The sequence below is a fragment of the Phascolarctos cinereus genome, unplaced genomic scaffold (genome assembly GCF_003287225.1).
Source record: "Phascolarctos cinereus isolate Bilbo 61053 unplaced genomic scaffold, phaCin_HiC Scaffold_4;HRSCAF=312, whole genome shotgun sequence".
NCBI lineage: Eukaryota > Metazoa > Chordata > Mammalia > Diprotodontia > Phascolarctidae > Phascolarctos > Phascolarctos cinereus.
Window position 1 is genome coordinate 659,024,417 of NW_027555847.1, and position 22,894 is coordinate 659,047,310.

Genomic DNA, 22,894 nt, shown 5'->3' on the forward strand with positions numbered 1-22,894 from the left:
CTAGATCCCTATTTATCTGTCTCTACTTATCTGTGTGACCGTGGTCAAGTCACTTAATCGCTGAATCTGTTTCCTCATCTGTAAAATGGGGATAACAATACTTCACAAGGCTGTTGTGAGAAGCAAATGGAATAATATGAAAAACACTTTGTAAATCTCACAGTCCTATACAAATGTGAACATTTAGGACTCTTTGTCTTTGCATCCCTCCCTCTTCCCTTTAGTGCCAATGCCAGTGACCCTTCCACCCAGCACCAGAGGCGCCTGGCAGGCAGACGCAGGAACACAGCTCAGGCTCCTTTGTAATTTTTATTGCCTGAAAAAAAAATGACTACTTGGAGGCAGGCAGTAGACCCTGAGTGTCATACAGGGCCTTTGAGACCTTCTCAGACCCAGGAGGTTTATGATTGATGGTGGGAACAGTCAGAAACTAGGTCCCACCTCCCCTAAGCTGGGCCAGCAAGGCCCTGGGCCTGCTTCCCAAGGGACAGGGACATTGCTTCTCTCCCAGGCCTTAGGGGTAGAAAAGGCCTCAAACTGCTCTTGCCCAGCTATGTAGGCTAAGACTTACTCCTAGGAAGGAGAGGACCCAATCCTCTAGGTAGATCTTGAAAAAGGGGAGAGGACCCAGGTCTACCATTCAGGCCCTTGAGAAAGAACCTGGAGCTAGGCAGGGCCATGAGATGCTCTAACTGGCCCAGGTTGGGATCTGCGACTGCCCCCCTAGAGGGGTGCTAGCAGCGAGGCCAGGAGGTTGTGGCATCTATGACCGCTTTCGAGATCGAGACCGGCCTCTCTTCTTGCTTTTGGATTCTATGAGTTTCTGAGACTGGAACTTCAAGGATGCTCGGGTCACTATCTCCCCAGTCTCCTCCTCACTCTCTTCCTCATCTGAGGGAGACATAAGCAGGATGAAGAAGAGGGGTGGGGGACATGAGGACGTTCCCTGCCCCCAGCACAGATTTCTTGTGCATCTCTCCTTGCCTGTTACTGGCTCCTTGCCTGATATAACCCTATCCCTACCTACCCCCAGGCTGACTCACCAAAGAAATTGTCCTGGGTGGCAGATGTGGGCACGAAGATGCGGGTGTTGTGAGAAGGAAGCTTCCCTTCCAGGGTGGCATAGAACTGTGGGAGGAAAGGACAGAGTAAAAGGGCTGCTGGGCAAAGAGAAGCAAGGCTGCATTTTCTTTAGTGCCACCTTTGTACCAAGCACTGTGCTAGGGCCTTTACAAATATCCCCACCAAACAGTGGGGAGGCCTGTCTAGGGATTCAATATCCAGGAGCAGGAGGCGTGATGGAAAGAGAGAAAATCTGGAACAGTTCCCCACTTAGACCCCTTCAGGGCTCCCACCTCACGCTCAGCAAGCTGTTGCAGTAGATCTGGCACATTGCGTCCTTCCATTTCACTCTGAAGTTTGAGCAACTTCTCCTCGTTCTGAGCCATGAGGTCCAGCACATAATCTACGGTATTAGGGTTTAGCTCCTTTTTGCTTTTCTCCTAGGGAATGTGGTTCGAGTGGAACCAAGGTCTCAGGAAGTTTATAGGTGATGCCTCAAAGAGAGGGAGTGACAGGGAGCTTGGGGGTGTCTGTGGGAGACCCTGGGAAAGTGGTGGGCGGAAGGGTTAGGCATGATAGGGTAATATGTTGAGGCTGGATAAATAGGGGACTTGAAGGGGGTGGGGCAGGGGTTCATATGTCTGGGATATATACCACTGGGATATGCTTCAATTTTTCAGCCAGGTGCTCCACCCCATCCTTGGCAAGCTGCAGTGCTACAATGGTATTTTGCAGCTTCTCCTTAGCTTCTGCTATTTGCTTCTCCTGGGTGTCCAGATGCTTCTGAAGCTCAACCATGACCTGGTTATCCCTGGGTTGGGCAGTGGGGAGGGGAAGGACCAGGTGTGAGGGCCCTTGGGATGACACCCTATCCCCTCCCCCCCAGCACCCCGCTTATTCCCCGCCTCACACCTGATGGCCTTGGCCTCCCCAGAGTACTTGAGCCGAGTGAGCTCCTGCTGCAGACGCTGCTTGTCTTGTTTAAGTGCTGCCAGTGTCACTTCGTTCTCTTGCTTCAGGGACTCCAGGTGTGCAAATGTCTCACTCTGGGCTAAGAACCTGCTCACCACAAACTGTCCCCCCCCCACATCCACTCACTCAGGGATACAGATACACCTAGGAGAACCCAGACTGCTTTCCTTCCCATGGAGTCATTCTCAGACATTGGAACATACTGGGTATCTGACCTACCTACCCCCAGAATCAAAGGGCAAGAGAGGGACAGAGACAGAGACAGATCAGTGCATGAGCCTTGCAGGCTCTCCTACATCTTGTCTAGAGTTGAAGATGCCCCTTAATTTATGGGTGCTTATTTCTTCCTGTGTCTGGGGTAGGGCCCCCATGGGAACCTCTATAGCCTCAAGTCTTTTTCCTCCCACCTGGAGTACCCTCCCCAAGTTAGGTAGGGCAGCCAGAAGGCCTGCCCGGCCTCCCCCTCCCCCGTCCGGTAACTCACGCTGGGGTCAGATACGCCAGTGGCGACCCTGAGCCTGTCACATGCCAGCTCTGTCTGGTACTTGTTCCATTGGTGCTTTAGCTTGTCTGGTTTTGTCCCCTGGGCATCGGTTAAGGTTTCGTCAGACCGAGTGGGTACTTGATCTCGCTGCTGGGTCTGTGGATACCAGTGAGTGGCATGGAAGGTAGTGTACTCAGTTCTGCCACCTTCCTCCCCTGCCTCTTCTTCTTCTTCTCTTTTTTTTTTTTTAGTGAGGCAGTTGGGGTTAAGTGACTTGCCCAAGGTCCCACAGCTAGTACATGTCAAGTGTTTGGTCTGAGGCCGGATTTGAACTCAGGTCCTCCTGACTTCAAGGCCGGTGTTCTATCCACTGCACCACCTCGCTGCCCCTCCCTGCCTCTTCTGAACTGGGTCCACACACCTTCCTCTCAATCCGCTCATTCTGAAGCTTCTTCTCTTCTGTTCTCTTCCTGGCCTCCATCAATACCCTGTCTCGCTCCTTCCGATCTTTGAATAAGTTCTCCTCCAGTTTCTGAAGTTCACTCTGGGGTGGGGGAGGAGGTGGCAAGAACATCAGGGATTAGATAGAGGAAGCCCTGGGGGCCAAGCTTCAGGGTTCCTGCCCCTGGAACAAAGGGGGAGGGGCTGGGGCTGACATACTCAAGGCCCCTGCTCCAGTACCAGCTCAGCCACCAAGAGCTCAGGAGGCTGGATCTACAGGCTTGTTGGGGCTAAGTGCGTCCACGTGTGATTTGCAATGGCCTGGCCAGGTTGAGGTGAGGTGAGGACCAGGGTGAGGCTATGCCATACCTTGGCAGCATCCCGAGCATCTGTGGCTTGCTGGCCCACGTTCTGCAGTTCTGAGAACTCATGTCTTAGTCGACTGACTTCACCTTCCATTGCATCCAATTTGTTCTCAAAGTTCAGGCTCTCCTCCTGGGAAAGGAGGGGAGGGGAGGGCCAGGCTGGAGTGTGAGAGCCAGAGAAGAGGGCCTGCTAGTCTTCCCAGATTCTCACCATAGAGCCAAGCCCCCTCCTAACTTCATCTAGATCCACAAAGCAATTTCCTTACAATAAGTCCCTACATATAGGACCCCACCACACACGTCTAACCCATTTATATTCATTCTACCCTGCCATTCCCACACACCACACCTGCATGTAAGCCTTCAACTGCAGGTAAACTCGAGTGATGTGTTCTGCCTCATTGGCCTTCAGCCGGGCCTTTTCCAGCCGATTTTCCAGGTTGCGCATGGTCTGGGGGAGAGGTGGCAGTGATTAGGCATGATTCCTCCTCTCTCCAGGTCATTGACCAATTGTGAGCTCTCTGCTCCCATAACCCACCCTGCTTGGATTGGGCAGGGCTTCATGCCCACCTTTGCCACCTCAGTATCACTGTCTTGAAATTCATTAATCTCTAGCTCTCGAAGTGAATACTGCAACTGGAGCTCTTCTATTCGCTGCTGCCTTTGTTCTGCTTCATGTCGAAGGGCATTTAATTGTTTCATCTTCTCATTCAGCCGGTGATCCACAAGGGCCAGAGCTTCCTGGGGGCCAAGATCAAATGATAGATATAAATGTGTGTACATATGATACAGACATGCATATATCATATGTGTATATATAAATGTGGTATACATATGACACAGACAGCTGATACACATATCACATATGTAGATACATGAATGTGTGTACATAGATACACACAGCTGATACACATATCACCTATGTATAAACATAAACGTGTGTGTACATAGATACAGATAGCTGATACATACATATATCACATGTATATATAAATATGCATATACATGTGATACAGATGCTGTTACATATACACATAAATGATACAGACAGCTGACAGATATACATACCATGTGTATATATAAATGTGCATGTAATATGATACAGGCAGCTGATACATATACATATCACATATGCATATATATAAATGTGTATGTGTACATATGATGCAGATACTGGATACATATACATATCACATATATAAACGTGTCGATGTATATATGATACAGACACCTGATACATATGCACATATACAATATATGTACATATAAATGTGTGTGAACATATGGTACAGACAGTCGATACATATATACCCCATCATGCACGTATATAAAATGTGTGTGCACACACACATACACACATGTTCTGAGTCAGGATCCAGGACTCAGAAAAGGAGGTTATTATTAAAAGGGCCTCCTGGAAGTCTGGAGGTTGAGGGTCCTGCTGTGGCTGAGGCTACCTTTGCAACCTACCTCTCCATTCTTGTTTTTCAGATAAGGCTTTTCCTCCTTCCACTCGCTGATAACCCAGTGCAGCACTTTCTCATCACCCTGGGAAGCCAAGAAATCAAAACCATTCCCTACCCTATCGAACCCCCAGGCTTGTTTCCCCCCACCAGGAGGGCATCAATAGCAAAGTTCCCCACACAAACACTCCTCTAGGAGCCTTGTTTTCCTGACATAGCCCGCTCCCATGACCCAGGTGGCCTTGGTCTAGCCCAGCCCGGGAGCTTTCCCCTGAAAGGTCAGTGGAGCATGGGAGTCTCCCTCCCCCACCCTCCCTGCTTCCTCCCACCCAGTCCCCTCTTCTGCTCCCTCCACTCCAGCCCTCACACTGAACAAGTCTGACAGCTTCTGGTACGATATCTTGTTCTCTTCTCGAAGGTGTTTAATAGTTTCCTTGTTCTTTTTGATGGTCCACTGAGTGCTCTCATAGAAGCACTTACGTTCGCCCTCTGGGGGCAAAGCAGAGTGTGAGCACCCACCATACTGCCACCTCCTACTTCCCATCTCCTCCCTTTCCCAACTATCATTCCCAACCTTCAGCCCTTGTCCTACCCACAAATACCCCATTTCCTACCCTCCTCCTGAATCTCTCCTTCCATCTCCCCCATCAGCCCACTGCTTGCTAATCCTACTCTTCTCTTCACTCCTATGTTCCTCTCTCCAGCTGACCTTGGTTTGATTAGCACGCTGTCTTTGATCTCCCTCTCAAACTATGGACTCTCTACATTGTCTCAGGTCTGGCCATGACCTCAATATTCTGAACCCCATCTCACCACCCTTTCTTTCTTGGTTCTGGTCACGATCATTCCCTTATCTCTCCCTGAGCCCAACTTCTTTCCAACATCTCCCCAGGCTTAGGCCACATCAGCTGCCCCGTTTCTTTCTTTCCTTTACCCCCACACACATGCTTACCCAACAACTGGATCTTCTTGTGCAGCTCAGAAATCTGCACGTGAACGGGAGGCTTCACTCCAGAATGACTGAAATGTGGATGACTCTGCATTTGTTTTGCGTGATGCTTTGAGGCTGGCCTCGAGGAGATGGAACGGAAGGAACGGAAAGAACGGGTCTTGGGGAAGGGGGAAGCAGCTGGGGAATGCAGGGGAACCATGTTTAATCTTTTGCAAGGGAGTCTCCTTAGCCTCTGGATGAAGGGTAAGATAGAGCCCTAGCCTAGGGGGAGGGAACAGAAATTAGCCTATGACTGGGGTACAGAAAAAAGAAGATATCCGCCTGGGTTGAGGGAGCAGGTTGTGGCCAAGCCTGTGGGATTTAGAATGTGGGAAGAGTATCCTGGGAAGTCAGAGAAGGAACTAAGGGGAGAGAAGGAAAAATAAGGATTGGAGGTCGGGGAAGAACAGAGGGGATCTGAGGGCTTATTCCCAGGGTTCAGGGAAGGACTGTCCCAGGACGGGAGGGATCTGTGGGAAAGGCTAGCGCCTGGACATTCCTGGAGGGAGCTCTGCTGTCGCCTGCGGCTCAGATTCCAGGGTCCCTAGGACTCCCACACAGTCTAGGTCCAGATGAAGCCTCTCAGCATCTGTTTCCGTTGCTAGGAAACCATCTCCCCCTCCTCCCTCCGTCCGCTACTATGGAAACCGGCCGCGTCCCACGCGATCGTTCCCATTGGCTGGCGCTACGCCACGGGGATGGGAAGTGGGACCAGCCTAGAGGCTGGGCGGGGCATGCTGGGAAAGAAGGAATGAGGGAAGGGAGGAAGTTTGGGGTGAAGGGTGGCAGGGTCTGCCGTATAATCTCGGACTTCTAGTTCCTGGAGATCGGGCCAGAACTATCAGTGAAGGCAGGGGAAAAAGATAGGGAAATTTTTCATTCATTTCTGTCTTTTCAACATTAAGTCGCTCCGCTACCAAGATGGCGCCCGCAGCCGCCATTAAGCGCGAGACCCCTGCTTTGACTGTCCTACCCAAGGTGGCTGTTATAGCTTGAGATTCCTTTTCGCCACTCTCAACATGGCTACCATAGTGGTCGTTCCCGCCCCTCTTCCGGGAAGCCAGGATTGGACAGTAGGCCGGAAGTTCTGGAGTTCCTTGCTTCCGCTTCCTGTTCCTGGCTGGAGCCTGATCGGGCGTGTGCTGGGAAGCAGGGGTGGACGAGAGTGGCTTCTGGCTTCTGGCCCCGACCCCGCGTAGGTCCGCCGACGGGGTGGGTGGGTGGGAGGCTGATGAGTGCCTACATTTGTGGTGAGTGGCCACCATTGGCTGGGGGGGAGGTTATGAGGGACTCCCTTTGGCTGAGAGGTCAGGTCTCCCGTTGGTTGGGAGGGGGGTGATGAAAGACTCAGAGGAGGGTAAGGGGCTCTCAGTGGCTGAAAGGGGGATGGGAGTTCCCATTGGCTGAGAGGGAGGTGAGGGACTCCCATTGGCCAAGAAGTAGGTGGGCCCCATTGGCTAGGAGGCGGGTAAGTTAGTGCATGAGGACTGTGATCGTCTGCTTTGTGTTTGTTATTGTAGTTTGCAAGGTTAAGACTAGGCATCCCTTTCCTTAGGTCCTCACCTCCCGTGTGTTTTTCTTCTTGCCCTAGGAGTTGCTGCTGCTTCCTGTACCCAGCACAATGTTTCTGCCACCTCTCCTGCTGCTGCTAAGCTTTGCCACAGCTGCCGTTGAAGTCAAAAGGCCTCGAGGTGTCTCCCTTACCAGTGAGTTTTTTGCAGGAGGCCAGAGGCTAGTTAGGAGGAGGCACCGTGGAGCCTCCAGCAACCTCCTAAAGTCAATGGAATTGGAGGTTGGAGTGGGAACAAAACCTGGCTTTGCTGAACATTGTCTAAATTTCCTATTCTTGGGTGGGGGGCTGGGTAAGAATAATATGTTTTGAGTTTCTAAGCCGTAAGGAAGTGACCTCTGGGTTAGTATTTACACCTAATGTTATGCATTGGTCCACAAGAGAGGGTCAGAAACCTTTTGTAGTCAATAGAGCTTCATTGGGTCCACTGATCTTATGTGGGTGGAAAGCTAAAGTTATTTTTCATTATGCTCTTCAGATCATCATTTCTATGACAAATCTAAGCCCTTCACCTGCCTGGATGGATCTTCCACTATCCCCTTTGATCAAGTAAATGATGACTACTGTGATTGTCAGGATGGCTCCGATGAACCAGGTGGGAATGAGGGACTCACTGGAGGAGCGTAGAAGGGGCAAGAGAAGTGTTCCCTGTGTGGACCTAACTACATCTTCAAGTGGGAGGGTGAAGGCTATATATGTCAGCTGAGAAAGGGCTTCTACTTGGTCTTCCCCTTTTTCTATTTTCCTCTTTTGATCTCATTTGTGTTGGTCACTCTTTTAGTTTCTTGTCTGTTTGAGCTTGGTCCAGGCTGTCCACATGGCTGTGAGTTTAACTGTCTTTCTCTTTCTGTTCCTCTGTTTGTTTCTCCATCTGCACATAAGATGCGTCTTTCTTTGTGACCATCCATCTGTCTCAGCATCTATTCGTATCTCCCTTCTGTTTGTATTAGCCATTTGTCCATCTGTTGTCTATTTGTCTCTGCATCTTTTCAGATGCGCCTATCATTGTGTCTGTCTCTCTGTTTGCATCCATCCATCTGCCTCTGTGTGTCTGTCCATTCATGTGTTTGTCCATCTGGGTTTTTCTGTTGCTGTCTGTTTATCTTTATGTCTATAAAGATGTCTTCCTACCTATTTTGTGTCCACCTGTCTCTGTTCTTTTCTGTCTATATGTCAGTCAGTCTTTGTCTGTGCATGTGTTTCTTATTATGCCTGTGTCTAGCCGTATGCATCTCTGTTAGTATGTCCACCCATCTGTCTATATCCTTCGAACTGCCCATGTCCATCTTTCCCTATGTCTCTGCATTCTTCTCTGTATGTCCACATGGGTGTGTCTGCCAATTTGTCTCTATCTGTGTGTCCATCTGGGTTTGTCAGTTTCTGTCTGTCAAGCCAACGAGGATTTATTAAGTGTCTACTATGTGAATCAGGTTAAGTGTTATAGATACAAAGAAAGCCAAAAAAAAAACCAATCCATGCCCATAGTCTAATTAATAAAGGAGACAAAATGCAAACTACTACGGACAGACAAGATCTATACCGAGGTATATTGGAGACATTCTCAGAGGGAAGACACTAAGTCTTGCTTCAGGAGGACTAGGATAGATTTCTTGCTGAAACGAACTTCAGCTGAGATCAGAAAGAAGCCAGGAGGTAGAGATGAGGGTGAAGAGAATTCCAGGTATGAGAGGAAGCCAGTGTCACTGGATTGCAGAGTATGGGTCTGGTAAATGTAAGAAGACCGGAAAAATAGATAGGAGCCAGGTTATGAAAGGCTTTAAAAGCCAAATAGATGGTTTTGTTGTTGATCCTGAAGGCAGCTTGCACATTGGTCTCCGTGCTTGCCTCTCCATCCCCGTGTCTCTGTGTCTGTCTAGGTCTGCGTTTCTTTCTCCTCTGTGTCTATATTTGTGACTCTGTGGGTCTCCGTATGCCTTTCTTTATTACCAACCTCAGTTTCCCTTTGTCTCTCCATTCTCTGTGTATTGTTTCGTTTTTCACCTTGGATCAGTTTATTTCAGTAGGATGTAATAAATAACTTCTGCCTTTCTCCATGACTGTCAGGAACTGCTGCCTGCCCAGAGGGACGCTTCCACTGTACCAATGCTGGCTATAAGCCCCACTATATCCCCTCAAGCCGTGTCAATGATGGGATCTGTGGTAAGACTACTTCTGGCTAGAGGCCAGGGCTAGGACAGTTGTCCTGGTACCAGATCTGGTCTCAATGGCTCCTCTCTGTTCCGCTCCTTTAGATTGCTGTGATGCCACAGATGAGTACAACAGTGGTGTCATCTGTGAGAACACATGCAGGTACATGGTTGGGTGGTTAGGGGGAGATTCGTTTACTACCAACTCCTTTCTCCCTTAGAGGTGCCAGGCCTCCATTCCCAGTCTCAAGAGCGGGCTTAGGTCCTCAAGTATATGCACACACACAGCTGTAGGCTTGGGACTGGCACACTCATCATTCTCCCCATATTTAGGGTTCCTCAAAGCCAGGCTAGAACTCACCATCCTTGATGGATGGGGAGTCAGGAAGCCCCATTGGAATGCTCTGTGAGGTCTGGTTCTAGGAATTTTGCTTTCCCTTAACCCATGTGTGATTCCTCTCCATCCACGTGGGCTGCCCACCCAGGGAAATGGGCCGGAAGGAGAAGGAGACTCTGGAACAGATGGCGGAAGTTGCCCGTGAGGGCTTCCGGCTCAAGAAGATCTTAATTGAAGAAGGGAAGAAGGGCCAGGAGGAAAAGCGGGTGAGTCGGGGCGGTGTTCGGTCTCTGTTCCAAAGGGATTGCCCCACTCTGGTGAAAGGGTAGGGTTTAGGCATGACCCTTCAATCCTTGGTATCTCTGGGCATGTGTCCTCACCTGTGAGGTGAGAGAGTTGGCAAAGATGATTTCCAAGGTTCATTTCAGCTAATTCTGGTGATCCCTGATTTTATCAGGAGCCTAGAGGTAGAGGGAGGAGATTAGGGATTATCTTTCTGATGGAAACTCTGTTGGGTCTTGTGTTAGTGTGATTTGCAAGGTCTTGTTCTCCCTCCTAAATCCCTAATCCCCTTGGCTCCTGTGTGCCCTTACTTGGCCCCAAGGCTCGTGTCAGAGCAAGGCAAATAGAATTGTGTTTGAGGTGAGCAGACACAGGTGCCTTAATTCCTCCCTTCTCTTGCCCTTGCTCATCAGAGGTTGAGTGTCTGTCCCCTTGGCGCAGTTCATTTGGTGACTCTGCCCTACATCTCATTCTTTATTAAAGACGTAGGAGATTCCCTTTCTAATCTGGAGCTATGAGTGCCCAGCCAGTGGAAAAGAGGCAGGAACAGCTTTTCTGTGGCAGGGTTGGTTCTCTGACCTTTACCCAGCTGGCTCAGGGCAGCTGCTAGTCATAGGGCAGCAGAGAGAGTGGGATTGGCAGGGGATAACGAACTTGGAAAATTATCAGCTTGTAGTAGTAGAGGAATTTAACTTGGAGCCAAATGACTGGGGCTGAGTTTTCTGTCCTGTCCAGGTGACACTGAACAAGGCCTTTCCCCTTTTTGGCACTCAGTTTTTCCCTTAGTAGAATGGGGGGATTCCCTTAGGCAGGGGTGGGGAACCTTTGGCCTTTAAGCCACACGTGGTCCTCTGAGTCCTTGAGTTCAGATTTCACAGAACAGATCCTTTTATTAAGGGGGAGATTTGTTCTGTGAAGTTTGGATTCAGTCAAAGGACCACTCTTGAGGACCTAGGGGACCACAGGTTCCCCACCCCTGTCTTAGATAATCCCTAGAGTTCGTTTTACCTCTGCATTTGTGGTTGTATGGCTTTGGGTGGGGGTGGGGGGCAGGTCAGCTGTATCGTTGGGCTGCTTGAATGGGAAGAGGTAGCTGTTTCCACTCCCCTTGGGCCAGCCCTGGGGACTCTGCCCCTGGCCAGCCTGGCCCTCAAGCAGGCAGTACTCAAGTACTTTCTCTCTTGCACAACCAGAGCAGGCTCCTTGGTTTACAAGAGTCGAAGAAGGCCCTGGAGGAGCAGGTGGCAATGCTGAGAGCAGTGAAGGAGGAAGCAGAGAAGCCTGAGAAAGAATTCAAGGAGCGGCACCAGAGGCTGTGGGAAGGTGACCTGCCCTAAAGGTCTCCCACTGCCCTTGGTTCCACAGGAAGTTCCCCGTGCCCTCTGTTGCAGCACAAGATGGGATGGCGTTTATTGTTATTATTGGTCATTGTTAGCCACGCTAAGGACCAGTGCTGAGAGTGAGATTGGAGTTTGAAGAGTCAGGGAAGGGGGTGGGCGGGAAGTGAACCTTGAAGGCTGGAGTTTGGTTAGAAAAGGGCATTCTAGGCAGAGACAAACAGGACCTGGGCCTGGGGTGGTGGGGTGGAAAAGAAGGAAGTGCCCCCTTGCTTCTCCATTCTTCCTGGCTTTGGGAACAGTCCCAGCTCCCTGCTGGGAGTAATGGAGTAATGGAGCTGGTTGTGTGTGAACAGAGCAGCAGGCTGCAGCCAGGGCCACAAGGGACCAGGAGCAGGCCGCCAGTGCTTTCCAGGAGTTGGATGACAACACCGATGGAGTGTGAGTCCTGCGGGCTGCAGAGGGTACTGCTTCCTGGAGCCTCCTCCTTGCAGCTCCTGTCTGCTTCAGGGTCCCAGCTCTTGCATGGGAAGAGCAATTGACAGAGTTGATTTCAGACCTCTGTCGTTCTCCACCCCATCCCCTACTCCCGACCTAGGGAGAAGGGACTGCTTCCAACCTGAGGGCCTTTGGGGGCAAACACGCTCATCTCAGCTCTGAGATCGGAGCTGCCTTAGATTACGTGAGATGTTTGTAGCTTGAGGTTGGTTATCCTCCCTAGGTATTTAATAATAGTGCTAAAAGATTGGCTGACAACAGGGAAGGTAGCTTTGGTACAGGCTTGAGAAAGTGGCATCTTCTCGGCTTCTGTTATCCCTGAATCAGGATCATAGGTTTGGAGCTAGAAAGAAAGGGGCTTTAGAGATCACCTAGTCCAGCTTGGTCATTTTACAGATTAGGAACTCTGAGGCCCAGCAAGATTGATTGATTTGTCTGGAGTTGCAGAGCTACCAAATGTCTAAGGCAGGATTTGAACTCAGGTCTTACTCTGTCTACGTCTCTGTTCACTGTGCAATACTACCTGACTTCTGAGGTGATTTGAGACCGAGGAAGAAATGTTAAGTTCTAATTCTGTGGGTAGAGGGTCATGTTTTGGGGAAATGGTTTATCAGCCTTAGCCAGCTGTCCTCTCCCCTCCACACACTAAGTAAGCCCTTTCTTACCACTTGCCACTAAGATGACCACTTCTATGACAAGCCAATCCCTCATCCTGTCTCTCTTTCCAGGATTTCCGTGGCTGAACTTCAGACTCACCCAGAGCTGGACCCCGATGGTGATGGGGCTTTGTCAGAAGCAGAAGCCCAGGTAACCAGGTTGTCACCCCACTAGCTATTCCTACAGTATGTGCCCATAACCCCCAGCCAGGGTTGGGAGGTGAAAGGTAGAGACTAGCTAATACCCTACTCTGAGCTGCCCCTTGACCACACTCCCTCACATAAAGGGCAGGACCAAGCCTTGTAGGGTCCTTTAGCGGAAACCCTCTTGACAGGGCCCAGAGGCCTGAGCAGGACTGTTTCCTCCTGTCTCATACCTCCTCGTGGGTGACTTGAGTCAGCAGCAGCTCTGCCGGGGTTGACTAGAGGCTCCTTCCTGGCTTGGTGATTGAGTCTTCCCTTAAGGGCCAGCTGGATTGCGGAACGCCCCCCAGGACTGGGGAGGTGGGGGTGCAGGCATGCATGTTCTGCCTACTGTATTATGGCTGGGCCTAAGGGAGAAATGCAAACCCTGGTAACAGTGGGGCTCAGGTGGGAGCCCTGTGTTCTGTGACGTGTGCACACTTGCCTGCGGCTCCTAGGGGGTTTGCTGACTGGTGGTGGGTGGGCAGAGGGAGCCTTCTCTCCTTGCTTCAGTGAAGCCGCTTCCAGAAGATGCCAGGGGAGGGGCAAGTTCCCTGGGTAGGCATTGCCAGCAGGGGGCAGTGCCGGTGCAGGGAGCTCCTCCAGGAAGTCCCCAGTTCTGTGTGAGGGGCGATGCCAGCTCATCCTGGGCTAGGGTCTCTCTTGTCTTCCCATCATCCTTTGCTCCATGGCCTAAATAAGAGTCACCCAGGGGTCCTGAAGGGCAATGATAGAGGCTGAAACTAGAGGGGTTGGGACAGAGGGTGCTCTGAGTGGTGCCATCCTCCACCCCAGGGCCTCCTCCCTGGTTCCAGTTCCAAAGTCATCCTGTGTGACCTTGGTTGAGTAACATAACTTCTCTTGGCTTGTTTTCTCATCTGTAAAATGGGATTACCAAGACTTGCATGCCCTACTTCACAGTGGGGTTGTAAGGAAGGCCCTTAGCAGCCTAAAGCACTGTCAGAGTAGGTGCTGCTTTTGTCTTCGTCTGCTCCAGGCTCTTTTAGGAGAGGCCTTGCGTGTGGATGCTGCCAGCTTCCAAGAAGGCCTGTGGGCAGCCATCAAGGATAAGTACCGGCAGGAGGTGAGTAGCCTGGGCCAGGCAGCCGAGGGAAGGGGGAAGGGGGTCCAGGAGGCATGGGCGGGGTGTGGGGGTGGCCTGTAGCCAGCAGGGGGAGACAGCAGCACACGTGGCTGGCCTAAGCTAGACCGAAGGGACTCGGTGACCTCACAAAGGATCTGCCAGCCTGGGGGAGGCAGGGAAGGAGGCAGAGCGGGGGCTAAGATTTCGTTCCCTGGAGCCCATCCATCCCAACCAGCTGGGCCCGGCAGCAGCAGATGCTGCCATTCCTGATTAACAAGGCAGCTGCCACCCTTCCTCCTCCCCACCCACTGTCCTAGCCTGTGGTCACAGTGGCAGTCCCCCCCCCCAGGTGAGCTCTCATCTGACAAGAGCCGTGTTCCTTTTGCTCTCCAGTGACTCTGCCTACCCCATTCTGATTCCTCAGGGTCTTTCCCTAACTTAGGGACTTTCTTAACCTAAAAAAGCAAGCCATTGAGGGGGGAATTGGAGCTCACAGGCACAAATGGCAGAGGGTGTGCTGGGATTAAAAAGAATCTCTAGTCTCCAGATCTGGCCATGAGAAAGAGAAAGCATTGCCTGTGTCCTCTAGTCCCTGCCTACTGTGCCACCCCTTGCTGAGGCCACAACAGAGAATTTGCTAGAGGTCCCAGAACAGCCATCCCCAGCAGAGGATGAAGATGAAGGGCCTGGGTTGGAAGAAGAAATGGAGGAGGATGAAGAGGACGAAGAAGAAGATACCCCTGAGGAGGATAAGGTAGGGCGAGTGGAGGCAGTGTGGGCTCTGAGGAGGCTGGGGGCAGGGTGGAGGCAGGCACTGGCTGGCTTCCTGGAAGCCCATTAAGAAATGGCAGTCACTAAAGCTGCTCAGGCTGACTACAGCTAGGGCAGGGAAAGGCAGGAACATCTCTTCTCCAGGACCCAGGGGAATGGCTTAAAAGGGATGGTGCTCCCTGGTGCTAGGGGGAGGCTGTTTGTTGGCTCTGCCTGCCCTTCCCCTCCCCCCAGCCCAGCCTAGATCAGCCTTTGTTTGGGCTCAGGGCCTGGGGACCTGAAGCCCATGCAGTGGAGGTAAAGGCTTTTGTGGGAGAGAGGTAATAGGGTAGGCCAGGAGTACATAGTCCAGGTTTTAAGCCTGGGAGCACCTGGGCTGGGAGCCAGGGGCTTGGGTTCACCTTGTTTGTCACCTCTCCCCTTAGGAGCCCTTGCCCCCACAGTCAGTCAAGGTGGACAAGGAGGTGGAGAAGGACAAGATGCCTCCATATGATGAGAGAACACAAGCCTATATTGACGGTATGTGGTGAGGCCTTCAGGGGAGGGGAACATTTGGAGCTGATCCTTAGCCTGGGGCATTTTTTTGTCAGACAGGACATCTTATAGCCTTTAAGTAATTCTGGGGCTTGTGGTCCACCCCCTACCACAGGGGGTCTTCCTTTCCTGAGGAGGCCTCATCCAACATGGAGGTTCTAGACCAGGGGGATTTTCCCCCCACCCCATGAACTTCCCTTAGTGTTTGTCTAGAAAATATTGGCCGTCCACTACATACAAATCTATGCCCACACCTGAGGTGGGCCCTCCTATCAGGTAGCCTAGGTTCCATTTCCATTCCCACATGAAAAGTTAGCTCATATTGCAGGCTTTGACACCTGCTCCAGGTCCAGGGAGTGGATTTGACAGGTAGATCTGGAGGAGCTTGGAAGTGGAGGGGGAGATTGCTGGGAGTTTCCTGGAAGAGGTGGGCCTTATGTTTCAATCTTAGAGGGTTTGGCAGAGAGGCCAAGAGGCAGAAAGGAGGCTTCCTGCTGTGCTCAGCAGGGATGAGAATGCTAGTGATAGAGAAAGCCAGAGCAGCCTGTGGCCAGGCCTTGGAGGGCCTTGAGCCGAAGGCTGAGGATTTGAGCAGTTAGGGCATCGGGTTTTCAAGAAGGGGGTAATGTTGTAAAAGTGGTACTTGGGGAGATGGAAATTATAGCATCATAGGATATCTGAGCTGGGGCAAGGAACCTTAAAACAGGATTTTAGGGGGATGGGAAGGACCTTAGCAACCACCTGTTCCGCCCTCCCAGTTTTACAGATGGCAAGAGAAAGCAGCTTGTCACACAGTAAATTCATGGCAAAGCCAGCACCAGAAACCAGGCTTCCTGCTCCTGGTCCAAGGCTCTTATGTTGTGAATGTGAGGTGATGAGTGCCTGATAGTGACTGATTTCCAGTGTTCTTGGCTAGGCTGGCATGCCCACGAGTTGACATGACTAGGTTTATTGCCACCCTTTCTGAGGGTGGCCAGGAGATGACTTGGATCATCCTGGGGGCTGGCCTTTTGGAGTGGGAAGAGAGGAATTGAGGAATGGGCCTCCTGCTGCCCCAGCTTGGCTTCTTGAAAGGCTCTGGGTCAAGTTGAGGCTTCGTGTATAACCTCAGGGAGGTGGGTAGGGGAGGAGTCAGTGGGGTACTTTAAAGATTGACCACTTGTCCACAGGGAGGACCATCCCTCAATGTACTGGATAGTACTGCACTATGGAGCCTAGAACCAAGACTGTAGACATCCTCCCTGAGGTTGGGAAATATGTCTTCCTTGTAGAGAGTCCCAAGTGAAACTGACCAAGGAAAATCAGAAGGCAGGAATAGGTGAGCCTGTCCAGGCGGGGGCCCGTGCCTAGCCCTGTGGCCCTAGCTGGTTCTCTGAGGAGTTGACATCTTTTTGCTTTCACAGAAGGTGCTGACATTGCCCCCAGGACCCTGGCCTGGTGCTGTTGCCGTGCCTTTGTAATTTCCCTCTAGGCCCAGCCCATCAAAAGGGAACCACCAGCACCAAGCCCAGGGTATGAGTGCCTCAGATTGGACCTGGGTGGTGCTTCGCCCTGATTCTAGCTTTCTCTACTACTTACTCGCTTAGTGACCTGAGACAAGTCACTGTGCTTACAATGAGGGTATTGTCCTGGCTGACCCCTAGAGTCCCTTAGAGATACACAGGAGGCAGTGTGCAGAGGAAGGGATGTGTGTAGGACTCTTGCACCTGCTACCCTCAGTGTATCCCCAGAGTCTGAGCTGGAAATGCCTGTGTCTGATGGCATAGGACTGGAGAGCCTAGAATAGGTTGAGGGACAGCAAGTACAGATGGTGCTGGTACAGATGCACCCAATGAAGCAGGGTCAGACCGGTCTCTAAGACACTTCTCTGGGAAAGAAGGGAGGCTCAGCTTCCCCTCTCTCACAACAGGTTATCCCCACACCTCCACCCTCCCCAGTCAGTCACTGGGGAGAAAGTTGCTCCTGCCTACAGAGATGTCAAAACGGCTCTTTGATGCACACAGCTGCTGGGCGCAGCCACTTGAGAACAGTGGGGGACTTTTCTCCAGCTTCTGGCCAGATCCAGGGTCTCCACAACTGAAGAAAGTTGTTGAGGAGAGCCCAGGGGGGTTGGGCCTGACCCTGGATGTGTGTGGGGGAGCCTCTTAAGGGTGTGGCTTCAGTGTCCCCTGTTCCCCTTTCCTGCTTCCCCATGGGCCACTGGGCTTGTTTGTGAGTCTTTACCAGGCACTCTGGTTCTAGCAGTGGGTGAGGGAGGAGCCAGCAGGGTCCCCTAGGAGGCCTGCACTGAGCAGGGCAGAGAATTTTCTAGGCTTCCTGCTGAGAAGCCATGATTGGCCAAGGGCCAGGCACTAGATGTGGTAGGATGGGGCACCTGCGTTGGGGCTCCTCACTCAGGCTGATTTCCATCCATGCCCTGTGCCAACTGGAGCTGGGGCAGTTGAGAGGGTTGTTCTGAGGAGGCCTTGCTGCCTCTGCTCCTGAGACCTAAACTAGTACTCCAATGAGGGTAGGGGGTGGGCTTTTTCCGAGCCCCCTGCTCTCCTGGAGCCATAATTCACCCTAGATGAAAGACCTCCGGGCTGAGCATTTCTATCAGTTCAGATGGTAGCTGAGGCTGTGGTGCCCAAGGCACCGGGAAGGAGACAACCTTTAGCCAAGCCTCTTCTGAGCAGTGTCACACATGGTGGTTCCCAAAAGAGGGAGCTTGTAGGCATGTGCGTGGGTGCCTAAGCATTCTGTGAGTATGAGCACAGAGTTTTGTGTGTGCATCCGTCCTGCATGGTGTGCATGGGGCTGAGTGAGTGAACCTGCCATCTTGCAGAATGTATGTTTGTGGATTTGGAGTTCAGCGTTCTTTTGGGAGGGGCCGTATGCATGCACACTGAAGAGACTGGCATTTGTGTGGGGTTCTAAGTGTCCGGTGGTATCTTCATGCTCATTTGTGGTCCCTCACATGGGAGTGGCTTTGGGGTCAGAAGATTTAGAGGTAGAAAGGTCTCCCAGTCCAGCCTTCCCTGGTTACAGTGGAGGCAGCTGAGGCCCAGAGCAAGAATGGGACTCACCCTGAGGTCACACAGATAGTAAGTGGCCGAACCAGTGTTTGACCTCCTGCCTTCTGACTCACTGTGTGTGTGTGTGTGTGTGTGTGTGTGTGTGTGTCTGTCTGTCTGTCTGTCTGTGGTGATCCTGAGAGTGTGAGGAAGATGTCACGTGATTCTTCTCGGGGGAACATACTGTTTCCACTCCCTGGGAAAGGGAAGAGTAAGGCCAGTCATGGGGGCGGGGAGAAACCCAGGGCTGAGGGTCTGACAGGAGACACATGGCTTTCCCTTAGTTCTGTCCCACTGCTGAGAGTGCCAGGGTCTTTTGCCTGAGATGAGGCCCTCTTCTGGTAAAGGGAACCTGGGGCCCAGCGAGAGGGCAGTTACCAGGATTGGGCTGAGAGGGAGGCCCTGGCTTTACATCCTGGATGACTTGATTAGGACCCTTTGGGAGTCTGGTGCACTGGGATGTTCCCTGGGTGCTGCCTTGCTGCCACAGGGTCATCACACTGGGACCCCAAAAGACAGCTGCGGTGTGGGGAGAGGGGCCCCCAGCTATGGGAGGTGAGCAAATCCTAGTCTGAGGCTCAGATAGCTGTGAGCCTTTGTGCTGTTTGTTACCTATATTTCTGTGCTCCTTTGCTCTGGTGTCTTGAAATAGTAGAAAGAGCCCTGGGTTTGGAGTTCTGGGACCCATGTTCACATCCTAGTTCTGCAGCCAGGAACAGCTGTGTGAGTTTGGACAAGTGTCCTGATGTCTCTGGGCCTAAAATATGAGAGTGTAGACATCACAGGTCCACATCTGGCTGGCCACCTGTTGTTGCTTAGCCCCTTGAACTAACAGTGGAATTTAAAAATGTAAAAAACCCTTCTCAGCTTGCTGACCCCATACCAGATGCTCCTTAGGAGCCTTCCAGGCCTGGGATTGCCTCCCCCAAGGTACTGAGTAGGGAGAAGGAGATGATCCGATGTAGGCCCCAGCCCGTCATCTCTGGGTGTTTTGTGCCTTCCAGCGGCCCAGGAAGCTCGAGACCATTTTGAAGAAGCCGAAAAGTCATTGACAGAGATGGAGGAGTCCATCAGGTAGCTCCCTGGTCAGGGCCTGGGAGGGAGGCTGGCCCTGGTAGAGGATGGAGTGGGAAGGCAGAATTGGGGAGGGGTGGGGGTGGAGAACTCCTTAGAAATGCCTTAAGAGAAACCTTAATTTTTCCCCCCTCCCTCCCATCCCTTGTGAAAGAGAGCTTGCGTCCTTCCTTCCTCTCTGTCCCCAGGCCTGGGACAGAAAAGGAACAGAGACCCCTACACGGCCATCACAGGCCATGCCACCTTCTCTAGCATTGAGCACCATGCTGTGTGCCAGAGAGATACAGACAGACAAGCTGCAGGATGACCTTAGTAAGTCCATTAGGGCTTGAGACAAAGATGCACACAGCTTTGGTACAGAAGGGTGCCCATGAGTGACCACTGATCTCTGCAATCCTAGGGAAAGGAGCTGTAGTCACTTAGGCATTTGGATCTCACTATGGATTAGGGCTAGGTGTGAGCAGAGTGCCTCTTCTGCTCAGTATATTTGTCCTGGATGCTTTGCCTTCTGTTACCCAGTTTTCCCTCTTGGTTCCCATGGGGCATTCCACCCTTCCACCAAACTGTCCTCTGGGAAGTGGGGCAGGAAATAGCAGTCCCCTGTCACAGGTAGGGAAATTCCATCTTGTCGTGCAGGAAGGCTTTCGAAGGGCTGTGGACGAAGTAGATGCTAGGCACTGGGTCTCCTAACTTCACTGATGTGGCCTGAGCCCAGGGTTTAAAACCCTTGTGGAGCTGTGATCAGACCCCCATGGAGGGGGAGGAGCCACTGAGCTGGGGGGCAGGGGGGGGAGCAGAGACACACATCCCTCGCGGGAGGGATAGCCACAGAGTGCTGTGGGGAGGAGTTTAAAAGCTCCTCTCTGGTGCCTTGAGACGAGGCATTAACAAGGGCCCTCCCAGACGTCCTCAACTTAGCTGAGCTGCTATGGCAGGGGGATGGGGGTGGAGGAGAGCCCAAGCCCTGGGATTTGGGGCTGGGGCTCTGTCCTCTCCTGCCACCACCTCCAGCAGGGCCCCAGAGTCCCGGTAATTGAGGGTAGCCTTGGTTACAGGGAGGTGCAGAGGTGGCTTCACTAAGGAGTCCTGTGGCTCCCTGGGGGCCCCCTGCATCAGAACTGGGCTGGGGGGAGGGAAAGACAATGACTTGACTAGCTGGATTGGAACCCTGTTCATTGTGGAAGACTGGGACCCAGAGGCCTAAGTCACCTGTCCTGAATTTGGAGCTGGGGGAAATCATAAAATTTAGGATTTGAGGGGCTCTAAAAACATAACAGAAAGGGGCCTTCAGGCATAAAAGGACCTTAGACTTTGGAACGTGTTTGCTGCAAAAGACAGGGCGTTTTACTGGTGAGGAATCAGGTCTAAAGAAGAGTGTATAGGACCTGGTCAGAGTCTAAACCCAGGTTCTAACCCTGAATCCAGGGCTCCTTCCCCTTGTCTTGCTGATCATTGCTTTGGCATCAGGGAGGCTCCCTCACCCAAGGTGGGCTGCCCTCCCACCCATCCTTCCTATTGTCCTGCTGCAGGAACCTAGAGCAAGAGATGGCGCTGGACTTGGGTCCCAGTGGGGAGTTTTCCTACCTCTTTGGCCAGTGCTATGAGTTATCCACCAATGAGTAAGTGCCTGGGGACTGGCAACATCTCTGTACGCACTTAAAGGGGAGAAGATGCAAGGGAGAGACACCCCAGGGTTCTTACAGGGCCCTTGAAGGTGGGAGGGCAGGGAGGGCACTAGGAAGCCTGGGCTTCAGCACTGTGGCAGGGGTTAGAGTGACTCTGAAGGTGGATTCTGAATCGGGGGCCTCTCTCGTCTTGGTGGGGAAGAAAAGGGAGGGAGAGCTGGGGACGAGGCCTTCCCTTTTTCCTACTGGCACACCATCCTGGTTATTAATATCTTGTCTCAGAACCTGGGGTTGGGAGTAAAACCCCAAGAGGGGAGATCATGTATGTGCATCCAGATCCTAGGAATGGGATCTTGGGGAAAGAGCCCCAGGAGGGGACATCTGAGAAGGAGGGCATAGGCTGATTCCATGAGGAGCAGGATGGCCACTGGTTTGCTAGAGAAGATCTCAGGCTAGTATTTGCACTCCCACTCTGGGTCACTAATACCCCCTTCTGCCTGTGCAGATATATTTATAGACTGTGTCCCTTCAACCGAGTCACCCAGAAACCTAACCATGGAGGTTCTGAGACCAACTTGGGGTGAGTGTCCTCTCTTCCTCAGCCTTATCTGCCACTGCCCCACCACCACCATGTCACAGGACCCTCTGCCTCCCACCTCCCCCACTTCCCTCACCCTTATGCCCTTGTACCTCAGCCTGCCTTTCTCCCTGCAGCACGTGGGGGTCCTGGGATGCATCAGAGGAGGAGAAATTCCGCATCATGCATTATGAACATGGGACAGGTTGCTGGCAAGGCCCCAACCGCTCTACCAAGGTGAGGGCTATGGGAATTGGACAGGGTAGGGGGAGCCAGAGTCCCAGTGGACCCTCCACTGACATCCCTCGGTTTTGGGGGGGATGGGCTGTCTCAGGTGAAGCTGGTATGTGGGAAGGAAACTGTAGTCACGAGTGCCACAGAGCCAAGCCGATGTGAGTACCTGATGGAGCTGGTGACCCCAGCCGCGTGCCAGGAGCCGCCCCCAGAGTCCCCAGGGGATCCTGACCATGATGAGCTCTAAGCCCCCCAGGTATGACTGGCCCCACCCTGCCCCCTTTCCCCCACTCTCACCCCCAATCTGGGAGGCCATGTGTTGGAGAAAAGCCCTGCCAGTGGGAGCCAGGTCTTCCTACCCATGTCAGCCTCAAAAGAGGTTGGGCAAGTCCCTAGACTGATTTCCCATCTACACACTAACTTCCTGGGCCTGGGTTACTTCCTTCCCCAAGCCCTCCCTGTCTCTTCTTACCCCACCTGGGGCAGCTGCTTCCAGGGGAGTGGGGTGTAGGGCCAGCCCTCAGTAATCACCTTTCCCATTCTTTCCTGCAGAATCCCAGGGGAGAAGTTAATACCTCCAGGACCTGCATACACATCTCCCTCCCAACCCTGACCCAGGATATGTGCTCCTGCCCACCCTGGCTCTTTGGGGGCCAGTGCAGGGGGCCCCCTGAACCTTCCTCCTTGGAAGGCTCGCTATGTTGATGAAGAGAGTCTCGGTGTGCCTCCCTTGGAAGACCAAGAGGCTGCCTTTGATTGGGGAAGCCTCACCCATCCCTTCTGGTCTAGCTGCTCAAGTGACTGGGACACTTTGCCTGCCCAATCCCCCTCCCATGTTGGCAGCTCCACCCTGATGGGTGACTTGATGCCCTCTCACCCTGGCCTTGCTTCCGGCCCAGGTGGTACAACTGGCTACGTAGCTAGTGAGCAAGACCTGCTGGGGTGGGAGAGCCTGACTTCACTGTGACCTTGGCACAATAAACTCAGATCCTTCCCCATAGCTCCAAGTTGGCTCTCTTCATTCTTGATGCTGGAGGAGGGAGGGCTGGGGAAGGGAGGGTAGAGGGGTCCTGGGCCCCCCACTGCTACAGGCCCTGCTGAACACCTCTGGCAAATCACTTAGGCTCTCAGCCCTGGTTTTCTCCTCTGTAAAA

The 22,894-nt window shown here is 52.4% G+C and overlaps 2 protein-coding genes across 6 annotated transcripts; one reads left to right on the forward strand and one right to left on the reverse strand.

Annotated features, from left to right (window-relative positions):
* Positions 1 to 7: 7 nt before the first annotated feature.
* ODAD3 (outer dynein arm docking complex subunit 3) lies at positions 8 to 6,650 on the reverse strand. Of its 4 annotated transcripts, none has more exons than XM_078153920.1 (13): positions 5,740 to 6,650; positions 5,155 to 5,276; positions 4,795 to 4,872; positions 3,895 to 4,065; positions 3,674 to 3,775; positions 3,329 to 3,454; positions 2,940 to 3,062; positions 2,519 to 2,674; positions 1,975 to 2,135; positions 1,717 to 1,873; positions 1,356 to 1,465; positions 1,044 to 1,128; positions 8 to 110 (listed from the first exon to the last, which is right to left on the reverse strand). In XM_078153920.1, exons 1-13 carry the CDS (start codon positions 5,936 to 5,938, stop codon positions 75 to 77), a joined length of 1,626 nt encoding a protein of 541 aa, XP_078010046.1. In that variant the 5' UTR covers positions 5,939 to 6,650; the 3' UTR covers positions 8 to 74. The 4 variants fall into 4 exon arrangements, with proteins under 4 accessions (XP_078010046.1, XP_078010045.1, XP_020851080.1 ...); XM_078153919.1 differs by having other exon boundaries at positions 14 to 110; positions 1,356 to 1,502; XM_020995421.2 differs by lacking the exon at positions 8 to 110 and adding an exon at positions 297 to 891 and having other exon boundaries at positions 1,356 to 1,502.
* A 239-nt stretch (positions 6,651 to 6,889) lies between these two features.
* On the forward strand, positions 6,890 to 22,740 carry PRKCSH (PRKCSH beta subunit of glucosidase II). 2 transcript variants are annotated; one of them, XM_078153921.1, is made up of 18 exons: positions 6,890 to 6,973; positions 7,370 to 7,484; positions 7,827 to 7,943; positions 9,413 to 9,508; positions 9,601 to 9,658; positions 9,981 to 10,098; positions 11,308 to 11,437; positions 11,808 to 11,892; positions 12,678 to 12,756; positions 13,786 to 13,872; positions 14,462 to 14,626; positions 15,069 to 15,162; positions 19,235 to 19,304; positions 20,834 to 20,923; positions 21,435 to 21,509; positions 21,644 to 21,743; positions 21,841 to 21,996; positions 22,293 to 22,740. In XM_078153921.1, exons 2-17 carry the CDS (start codon positions 7,400 to 7,402, stop codon positions 21,985 to 21,987), a joined length of 1,596 nt encoding a protein of 531 aa, XP_078010047.1. In that variant the 5' UTR covers positions 6,890 to 6,973; positions 7,370 to 7,399; the 3' UTR covers positions 21,988 to 21,996; positions 22,293 to 22,740. The 2 variants fall into 2 exon arrangements, with proteins under 2 accessions (XP_078010047.1, XP_020851082.1); XM_020995423.2 differs by having other exon boundaries at positions 6,900 to 6,977.
* Positions 22,741 to 22,894: the final 154 nt, after the last annotated feature.

Coding starts and splice junctions, on each gene's coding strand:
- ODAD3 (XM_020995421.2), bottom strand. CDS start 5,938: ATGGTTCCCCTGCATTCCCCAGCTGCTTCCCCCTTCCCCAAGACCCGT. Junction 3,063..3,328: donor ATGCTCGGGATGCTGCCAAG/GTATGGCATAGC, acceptor CCCCCACCCCAG/AGTGAACTTCAGAAACTGGA. Junction 1,503..1,716: donor AATTGAAGCATATCCCAGTG/GTATATATCCCA, acceptor CACATTCCCTAG/GAGAAAAGCAAAAAGGAGCT.
- PRKCSH (XM_078153921.1), top strand. CDS start 7,400: ATGTTTCTGCCACCTCTCCTGCTGCTGCTAAGCTTTGCCACAGCTGCC. Junction 12,757..13,785: donor TGTCAGAAGCAGAAGCCCAG/GTAACCAGGTTG, acceptor CGTCTGCTCCAG/GCTCTTTTAGGAGAGGCCTT. Junction 20,924..21,434: donor TATGAGTTATCCACCAATGA/GTAAGTGCCTGG, acceptor CTGCCTGTGCAG/ATATATTTATAGACTGTGTC.